Source organism: Somniosus microcephalus, unplaced genomic scaffold, assembly GCF_052327205.1.
Source record: "Somniosus microcephalus isolate GS21.2 unplaced genomic scaffold, FLI_Smic_1.0 scaffold609, whole genome shotgun sequence".
Classification (NCBI taxonomy): Eukaryota; Metazoa; Chordata; class Chondrichthyes; order Squaliformes; family Somniosidae; genus Somniosus; species Somniosus microcephalus.
Window position 1 is genome coordinate 21,288 of NW_028225796.1, and position 10,461 is coordinate 31,748.

Consider the following 10,461-nt stretch of genomic DNA (forward strand, 5'->3'; position numbering starts at 1 on the left):
ATTTGACACCGAACCACATAAGGATAAATTAGGGTAAGTGACCAAAAGCTTGGTCAAAGAGGTCGGTTTTAAGGAGCGTCTTCAAGGAGGAGAGAGAGGCGGAGAGGTTTAGGGAGGGAATTCCAGAGCTCGGGGCCCAGGCAGCTGAAGCCAATGGTGAAGCGATTAAAATCAGGGGATGCTCAAGAGGCCAGAATTAGAGGAGCGCAGATATCTGGGGGGTGGGGGGGGCTGTAGGGCTGGAGGAGATTACAGAGATAGGGAGGGGCGAGGCCATGGTGGGATTTGAAAACAAGGATGAGAATTTTGACATCCAAAAAATATCACCGCGACCACCGCCCTCTGCTTCGCTGCCACTGTGCGAGTTGCCCTGGGATCAGGGCTGTTCCCCATCCCTGCTGACTCTACAGCGAGGGAAAGCCAAGGAATGTGCAGCAGGGGCAACAACAGGGGGTGGGTTGTGGCAACAAGTGCTGGATCAGGTTCCACCAACACCCTGCAGCCCAGGCTGGTCAGGAACAGAAACTCGAGGAGCACCTTAGACAGGGAGACAGCCGCGCCATTCTAAGCAGCGATCATTTGTAGAGGACATGAGAGCAAAGTGTATGAGTGCAGGCTTTTCTACTTTGTGTTTCACTTCTCGCTGCTGTAAGGCGGCCTCACCCAGACTTGAAATGGACACGAAACCGCACACTTCCTGCACACCGGCACCGGGAACACCATCCCGCGAGAATGATCGATTTGCCGGGTACAACACGCCGCAGGTGGGTCTTTAAAAGAACTATGGACCGTGTAAAATATCCCGCAAAACTTGTTTTATTTTTGCGGGGGGGGGGGGGGGGGGGAGGCTAGGTGTAATCGGCATCGCTTCAGTGTTGGGAGCCGGAGTAAAGCCAGTTCGGGTCGATTTCAATGGGATGCTGCTGTTGGGGGGGGTGGGGGGAGGTGGTGAAGGGACAATAATTGAACCCAGATTCCTCTCCAAACCGGCGACGCTCCCCGTTTACTTTTCACACAAGTGGCGTAGGTTGGTAGGACGCTTCTGTATTGGAACATGACAACTAATATAGAGACGAGGTAACGCGAGAGTATGCAGCAGGGTGGGGTCTGAATGCTACACGACAACTGCGCTCACTTTCAGAACAGAAACACATCTTGCGTTTGGCGTCGAGTTGCTCCAGGGAACCCTGTCTGGCTGACTGCTCCTCTCTTCCCCAGTGAGCCATGTTCACCAATGCACGATGGCAGCGAATTAAGTCTGGGTTCCGTGGACCCGAAGATTTCTACCCACTGAGGCATGTCAGTCACAGGGAATGGGGCAGAGGCTTCACTCTGCCAGACTCCGCTTTACTTGGGATCAATATCGATGTTCCCCGAGAGGGGAAGCGTTCTGCGTTCCCCATTACCAATCTAATCCATGTCACCGACAGAAATGGAGCCCAAGGCATCCTCGCCGACCAGTGCTTGAAGGAAGCAAAGATAAAACAGATTGGGGAAGAGCTCAAGGTTCTTTTCTCCTGGTGGAGCGTCCAAGTGAACCAGAAGGAAATGGAGATGGAGAGGAAGGTTCGTGGGGACACAGTGGGAAAATGGCTAATCCAAACCATTAAAGCCTCATCCCAGGATCGGGAAGGTTTGGCGGACTCCCTGTTGGAGCAGTATGTCAGCTCCCCCGCTTTCCTGGAAAAATCCAATTACGGGAATTTCAAATTCACCTACAATATAAATGATCTAATAGGCGAGTATCAGAAAACGGTCTGTCAGGGGAAAGATCCCGAGTTCAGCGTGTTGGGAACTTTCAAATATAATGTGGAGATCATGCACACTGTGGCTGTCCACCCGCCCGGTGTCCAGCTATTCGAGAGATGCCCTCCACTCCCTTCTGAAGTACTCTCTCGGGAAGGCACCAACTGGACATGGAGACCAGAATCTACAGGTTCGGAAGTGCGAGTGCTGCGGGAGGGTGGCGAGGGGAAGTGGAGAGTCGATGATTGTTACCCGGACCGTCGCTCCTGGGACTTTGTGAGCTTTGCCTTCTACCTGCCCGGTGAAAAGCCCGAGTTCCCGGTCCCCTTGGAGTGCAAACACCTCACCGTCTGCGAAATGGACGAGAGTCAACGATTCCGGCCGCCTCACACATACATGAGCCGGGGTGAAGCCGAGGAGTTCTATCAGTCTTTGTGCCCCCCGGATAGAGCCCTGTACGCAGGTTGTCCGCAAAAAGAAAACATGTTTCTGTCTGTGACATTAAATACTCTTTCACTTTTTGGGAATGTGTCCAAGAATTCTAAGACATTTAACGGGGAATGAGGGGGGATTGTGATTCTGTTGAATTCCAGTTTGAGCTGATAGATTATGGGTTTCTTGAATGTTTATTTTCGCTTTAATCAACTGTGGTCCACTTGAATAAAAACTTTAACCCGGGCAACTCGTGTGATTGTTGTTTCATTTCCTAATGTACATAAAAGGAAAATATGTTTCAAAAATACTGCATTAAACGGGGTGGTGCAGAACTTGGTGCAAATAATAATAACATCAGGAGCTAAAGGGAAACAAATCAATTGCTGGAAATCGAAATAAAAACATAAAATGCTGGAAGTAAGAGCGTAAGAATATAATAAATAGGAGCAGGAGTCGGCCATTCGGCCACTCGAGCCTGCCCCGCCATTTAATGAGATCATGGCTGATCATCGACCCCAACTCCACTTTCCCGCCCCATCCTCATATATACTCAGCAAGTCGGCCATCACCTGTAAAGGAAAGAGGATGACATTTCTGGTTTTACCAAAACTCGTTTGACAAGGGCTCCATATTCCAAATTTTAACCTGACCTTTATATATATGCTGACCGACTTGCTGGGCAGCATCTATATACCAACATTGCACAGAACAGCTGTGTTGTTAATTGGCAAATATCCATGGGACCAAGTCACCTATTAAAAAGACACAAACTCATGGTTAACAGACGCATCAACTGTATAAGCCCGTGGGTAAAAGATTTAATCTTGTTGAATATAATCCGCACCCCCTCAGTGCAGGCAACTGGGGTAAGGGCAATGGAGCGGGAGTTAGCAACAATGGAGGGAGTCGGGAGCCATCAAGTCTCCTCTATCAGAGGCGGGTTTGATTATTGTGTTGTCTTGTGTTGTATCTATTATTCCCTGTTTTGAAGACCAATAAGTTCCTCTTCAAATCGCTTTAATCTTCAATCACACCTTCGCAAGGCCACCCTGTAGAGCTGTTTACAGCATTATAGTCCACATAATCAGCCATCCCTATTGACTATCAAAGCCACAGCCACCGCCCCTTCCAACTCAGTAGAAATGGTTTGCGTTCGTGTGAAGTTTCCATGTAAGGACGTCTTCATTGACGTGCTGTGTGATGGTGGAAAGTGATTGGTCTGAATGGAATATGACAAGTCCATGCATTTCTTCCAATGACATAAAGACTGCTCTTGGGTCTGCTGCTGACTTGCTCCAGAGAACCCGGACTCCCTCCCTTCCTCTTCGTTTGGAGTAAGCCATGTACACTAACCAGAAATGGTATCGAATTAGGGTTGGATTCGGTGGACCTGAAGACTTCTACCCCCTGAAACACGTTAGCCACAAAGAATGGGGCAGAGTCTTCACTTTCCCAGACTCCGCTTTACTTGGTGTAAAAATTGATGATCTCCAAGACGGGAAACGCACTCGGTTCTCTATTACAAACCTTACCCATGTCACTGACTCGAAAGGCGTCAAAGGCATCCTCGCTGACCAGTGCATGAGGTTTGCAAACGGAAAGGAAATAGGAGAAAATCTGAGCGTCAGTTTCTCGTGGTGGCACGCCGAAGTGAAACTAGAGGAAAAGGAGGAAAAGAAGAGGGAACACAGGGAGGCAACGTATAATTGGGTAGGAAACCTGTCCCGGGACTCCCTGTTGGAGCAGTATGTCAGCTCTCCCGCTTTCCTGGAAAAATCCAATTACGGGAATTTCAAATTCACCTACAATGTAAATGATCTAATAGCCGAGTATCAGAAAACAGTCTGTCAGGGGAAAGATCCTGAGTTCAGCGTGTTGGGAACTTTCCGATATGATCTGGAGATCATGCACACTGTGGCTGTCCACCCGCCCGGTGTCCAGCTATTCGAGAGGTGCCCTTCACTCCCTTCTGAAGTACTCTCTCGGGAAGGTACCAACTGGACCTGGAGACCAGAATCTACAGGTTCGGAAGTGCGAGTGCTGCGGGAGGGTGACGAGGGGCAGTGGAGAGTCGATGATTGCTACCCGGACCGTCGCTCCTGGGAGTACATGAGCTTTGCCTTCTACCTGCCCGATGAAAAGCCCGAGTTCCCGGTCCCCTTGGAGTGCAAACACCTTACCGTCTGCGAAATGGACGAGAGTCAACGATTTCGCAAAGTGTATCTGACCCGGGATAAGGCGGAGGAGATCCGCAGATCTGTGTGTGGCTCGGACAGTGCTCAGTAACACCAGTCTGCTGTAAACAACTCCAATTCTCAGCTATCTGTCTGCAATATTTTAAACTTGATTCTTTGACCTTTTGGGAATGTTTGCCATATATTGTGATAATTTCATGCATTAGCATTCAAAAGAATATTAGGGAAAAGGTGATTCTTTTTCTATTTTCTGTTTTACTGAGATGTCACAGTGGATTTATGTCTATTGAACATCTAACTGCCGATAGACCGGTTTCGCTCCCTGAGGTGGTCACACACATTGATCCTGTTTTCAGAAGGCCCATCTCTTCCATGTTAGGACTTTCGCCATTGTGTGCGAACAGTATCGTTGAGAAAGAAGCTACATTTCTAGAGTGTGGGTAAGAATTTTTCCGTTTGTGTATTTTATTGATTTATTTTTCAATGAACGGAAATATTCGTGAATAAAGCTTTCAACCTACATAATTCCCCTTTACATTTCGTAACACAGATACTTTTAAACATCCAATTCATTAACCCTGGAGGTGATAGGGAATGAGATGTCCTATTTTCCCGGCTGGGTGTGAGATGCTATGGACAGAATGGGTTGAACTGACAAAGCAGGAGGAGGCGGAAGCGGAGAGTGGGACTCTTCTGTCGAGTGACACTTCCTCACAGCCTGTGGAAAATATCAGGGCATCAGGGAGAATTTCTACCAAAAATTCTCACAAATATGCCCTGAATTCAGAAATCTGAATGACAACCAAAAACTCCCATTCCTACTGGGGGAGGAGAGAAGCTGTGCAACACTGGCGGCACACTATGTTACAGCTTGCCATGAACAGAGGGACAACCAGTAAACTAAGAAAAGAGGCGAATGTATATTTATACACTCAGGGATATACCTGTTTATACACTGTATGAATAGAACTGCGTTTATGTGTTCAACCATAAATGTATTTTGATGCTTTGGCAACATAAAATGTACCTTATCATGCCAATAAAGCGATTTGAATTTGAATTTGACTCTACCAAGTGCTCTGTCCTCAGTGTGGGTTAACCTCGGGGCAAACAGCTTCTCATTGCCATGTCACTAATAAGGTAAAACTCCCTTCATTTTGCAGGAAGAGGTGAGACTATCCAGGGACAAAACACACACAATTTAATGAATTGAGGGAACAACTGAAGCAAATAGTTTGGGAGGAGGTTGTTCAATAACACTTCATTAAAGGTACAATGCCGAGTCCGTCTGCCATATTCTTCCCTCGGGCAGGTCGGAACTCACATCTCACACATGAGATTTTTGAGCCACTCACTGGGGAAGAGCGGCTGAGGTGGTTTCTTGTTGACTTCCTCCAGAATATCATCTCCTTGGTGGACTGCAACCAGGACTAAAGAGGCCCACCTGCCCCTTACGATGGAAGTTCCCCCGCTGGGTGTCAATCCAGTATTCAGGGCTGGTGCTCTGGTCTGCGCTCACTGGGGCAGCCTTGAGTGGGGCCCGACTTCATCCTTTCTGAGTAAGAGGCAGCAATACTAATACTGAGCCACCGGTCACTCTGTCATAAGAACATAAGAACATAAGAATTAGGAGCAGGAGTCAGCCATTCGGCCCCTCGAGTCTGCTCCACCATTCAATAAGGTCATGGCTGATCTTCTACCTCATCTCCACCTTCCCGTCCTATCTCCACGTCCCTTGATTCCCCTAGAATCCAAAAATCTATTGATCTCTGCCTTGAATGTATTCGATGACTGAGCACCAACAGCACTCTGGGGTAGGGAATGGCGTAGGTCCAGACACGAGAACACTGCTGATGTCAAATTCTCACCCTCATGTCCAAATCCTTCCATGGCCTCACCCCTCCATATCTCTGTAACCAGCTCCAGCCCTACAACCCTCCAAGAACACTGGGTTCTTTCAACTCTGGCCTCTTGAGCATCCCTCACTTCCTTCACCCCATCATTGGTGGCCGTGCCTTCAGCTGCCTGGGCCCTAAGCTCTGGAATTCCCTCCCTAAACCTTGTCGCCTCTCCGCCTCTCCTCCTTTAAGGCGTTCCTTTGACAAAGCTTTTGGTCACATACTCCCTCCCTAACAGCACTGTGGGAGCACCTTCACCAGACGGACTGCAGCGGTTCAAGAAGGTGGCTCACCACCACCTGCTCAAGGGCATCTAGGGATGGGCAATAAATGCTGGTCTTGCCAGTGACACCCACATCCCATGAACTAATTTTAAAAAAAATGTCTGTTTCTTTGGCTCGGTGTAGATTTTGTCTGATTATGTTTCTGTGAAGGTGTTAAATAAACACAAGTTGTTGTAATAGATTCACTTGGTTAGTCAGAAGAAAGTGCTGCGTGATTATTGGAATAGGGAACTGCACTGATCTCATTAACTGCACTACAGATAAAATACATGCTTGCTTGTTAGTTAGGAATTCATTTCATTAACTGAACTGTAGATAAGGTATATGTTTGCTTTTTAGTTTCTCCTAATATGAAATTGTTTTGAACTCCTTTGGTATAATGGGTAGACCTGCCAGTGGTCATGTACACCTGGGGTGGGACCGTAGAGTATAAAGAAAGATTTTAAGCAGCTCCAGTGACTCCTTCCCCGGGAGTATGCAAGGCAGAATCGGTCCAGGTTAGCAGACTGCTAGTGTATCCCAGATCGGTGATGTATGATCTGTTTACGTCTATTGAATAAAGCTTACAGAAAGACCTTTGGTGGTGGAGTGTCTCATTGTAGAGTCTCAACCAAAATTGCAATTTAAATTTAAAAAGGGTCATTAGCCTCAAACTCAAATATTCCAACAATGGTAAACCACAAAGTTGTAACCAATCACTACAAAGTTCAATAATAAGCAAACAATGGTACAGACCTTTCAGCAATGCTCCAGTACAAGACTTAGGCAATCTCAGTCAAGTTGGCCCTGCAAAGTCCTATTAACATCCAGGAACTGTTGTCCAACCTGGAAAAATTGTCCCAAAGATGAGTCAAGCAACAGTCGGATATATTCTCACTCACAGAGTCATATCTATCAGCCAACATCCCAGACTTCTCCATCACCTCTGGAATTATTCCAGCAGCTGGAATGGGCTCCTGAAGTTCTGCAGCTCACTTCGACAAGGAGCAAAGCATTATCTGTAGCATTGAAAGTGAGAATGGAACTTTCCAGATAATCCTTGTCACATTAGTCAGGCAGCAGCTCACCACTGTATCAAGGAGGTCACTCACTTATGTTGTTTTCCAGGCAGGCCTCACAGTTCAATTTTACAGATTGGCAGGACTCCTGAAAACCTCATATGACCACTCCCTCAGTTTCATTAATGAGAAAGGGTATCATCGTCCAGCTAGTGTATGGTGCCAATCAACTTACCCTGCATGTTAATGCCTGCTACACAGGATACTGTCGTCATGTGACAATCTACTATACCAGTCATTATGACTCAAAATCATATCTCAGGATAGTTGATTGGTGATCATGCTAATGAGCCCAGTAGAACTGAATGCAGACAGAGGGGGAGAACAAATTATAAGGAGGCCCATGTGACGACAAGAAATGTGATAGAGCAGACCATTGGCAGTCTGAAGCCTCAATTTAGGTGTCTGGACAAATCTGGTGGAGCCCTGCAGTACAGCCCAGCAAGAGCGTGCTGCTTGATAGTCATTTGTTGCCTCACGGATAATGTTATTGTACAGAAAGGATTACTATTTCCTGAAGCTCAAGAGGATGGAAATGAAGGAAAGGGAAATGGCCCTCCACCCCCACAGGAAGGAAGACTTGTATTTATATAGCACCTTCCATGACATCACAAAGCACTTTACAGCCAACAAAGTACTTTTGAAGTGTAGGAATTTCTTCACCCAGAGAGTGGTGAACCTGTGGAATTCTCTACCACACAAGGCAGTAGAGGTCAATTCATTAAATATATTCAAGAAGGAGTTGGATATATTTCTTAAGGCTAAAGGGATCAAGGGATATGGGGAGAAAACAGGGACAAGGTACTGAATTTGGATGATCAGCCATGATCTCATTGAATGGCGGAGCAGGCTCGAGGGGCCGAATGGCCTACTCCTGCTCCTATCTTCTATGTTTCTATGTAGTCACTGTTGTAATGTAGGAAATGCGGCAGCCAATTTGCGCACAGCAAGCTCCCACAAACAGCAATGAGGTAATGATCAGTAATCTGGTTAGTGATGCTGATTGAAGGATAAATATTGGCCAGGACATCAGGGAGAACTCCCCTGCTCTTCTTTGAAATAGGGGCATGGAATCTTTTACATCCACCTGCGAGGGCAGACGGGGCCTTGGTTTAACATCTCATCTGAAAGACGGCACCTCCAACAGTGCCGCACTCCCTCAGTACTGCATTGGGAGTGTCAGCCTGGACCATGTGTTCAAGTGTCTGGGGTGGGACTTGAACCCACAACCTTCTGACTCAGAGGCGAGGGTGCGGCCCACAGAGACACGGCTGACACAGAAAGGAGAAGAGGTGAAGCAAGGGATCCATCACCATACAGCCAGAAAAAGGCAGTATATTACTGACAATTGGTTTCAATAACACATAGTTGTACAGGGAAATACAAATCCTTCCTCCCTGGTCTCACCCCTGCCTATCATCATAACCCCCTTCAGCTCTACACTAACCCGGACATGTCCCTTTCTCAGGTTCCACTCCACTGTGCATCCCTCCCATCACTCAAGACACAGCCTTCAGCCACCTTGTTCCTACTCTCCGGAATTCCATCCTTAATCCCTCTCTACCCCACTCGCCTCCTTTCAGAACATCATCAAGTCCACCTTCCTGACTGAATTCTTGGTCACTTTTCCTAACTTCTCTCCTCCTTTCTCAGTGTCCATTTGCTAAAGCCCATCCGTGAAACACCTTGGGACAATTTGTACATTGAAGGCGCTATTATAAATGAAAGTTAATGTATCAGGCGAGATGACCAAATGCTTCCACTGATAATTTGGCTAGCCTTCATGGGTTTGCCTTTCGTTTTTGCATTTCCTGGCTGGCCTCCCATGTTCTACCCTCCGTAAACGTGAGGCCATTCAAAGCTCTGCTGCCCATGTCCTAACTCACACCAAGTCCTGTTCACCATCACCCCTGTGCTCACTGACCTACATTGACTAATTGGTTAAGCAGCGCCTCGATTTTAAAATTCTCATCCTTGTTTTCAAATCCCTCCATGGCCCTCAACCCTCCCCATCTCTGTAACCTCCTCCAGCCCCACAAACGCCCCCCCCCCCGAGATCTCTGCGCTCCTCCAATTCTGGCCTCTTGCGCATCCCCCGATTTCCATCGCTCCACCATTGGTGGCCGTGCCTTCAGCTGCCCGGGCCCCAAGCTCTGGAATTCCCTCCCTAAACCTCTCCGCCTCTCCCTCCTCCTTTAAGACGCTCCTTAAAACCTACCTCTTTGACCAACCTGTCCTAATATCTCCTTATGTGGCTCGGTGTCAAATTTTGTTTGATAATTGCCCCTGTGAAGCACCTTGGGATTATTTACTAAGTTAAAGGCGCTATATAAATACAAGTTGTTGTTCGATTTTGTTCCTATTTTGCAGGCTTCCCATCATTTGCTGCTTTTTCTCTGCCCAGTAAAGTGCTTTGAGATATCTTGCTGAATGAGAAACACAAGTGAGGTGCAGCTGGTCATTTGATCCCCTTGTTCTGGTGTGTTCTTGAATAAGTTGTATCATGGCCTCTTGGTTCCTTTGGTTGCTTTGTCTATTTGAGAGCTCCGCGGTCTATGAGCGGGACAGGTATAAACCATCGACATGGTGGCTGAATGAGTCAGCGTCCATCTGGGGGAAACCGTGATCTGGGGGGTTGACAATGTGATTCAATCCACTCCTCCCTGAGAAGCTTGAGCTTTCACAGGGCCCGGACTCCAGCTGGACAACAATGCAGAACCAGGACATGAGAAAACACAGCAAAGTTAGAATCGCCACAAACGGTTCAACAAACCTCAGCTTCAGCCTGACACCCTGGTGGGGGGAGAGCGGGAGTTCCAACTGAATCCGAAAGAAAAGTGGAAAT

General features: G+C 47.4%; 2 protein-coding genes across 2 annotated transcripts; both read left to right on the forward strand.

Annotated features, from left to right (window-relative positions):
* Positions 1-945: 945 nt before the first annotated feature.
* On the forward strand, positions 946-2,428 carry LOC147081267 (uncharacterized). Its single transcript, XM_085980851.1, has one exon. The coding sequence runs from the start codon at positions 1,225-1,227 to the stop codon at positions 2,308-2,310; it is 1,086 nt and encodes a 361-aa protein (XP_085836977.1). The 5' UTR covers positions 946-1,224; the 3' UTR covers positions 2,311-2,428.
* A 1,039-nt stretch (positions 2,429-3,467) lies between these two features.
* On the forward strand, positions 3,468-5,436 carry LOC147081268 (uncharacterized). The gene has a single exon (XM_085980852.1). It carries the CDS (start codon positions 3,523-3,525, stop codon positions 4,465-4,467), a length of 945 nt encoding a protein of 314 aa, XP_085836978.1. The 5' UTR covers positions 3,468-3,522; the 3' UTR covers positions 4,468-5,436.
* Positions 5,437-10,461: the final 5,025 nt, after the last annotated feature.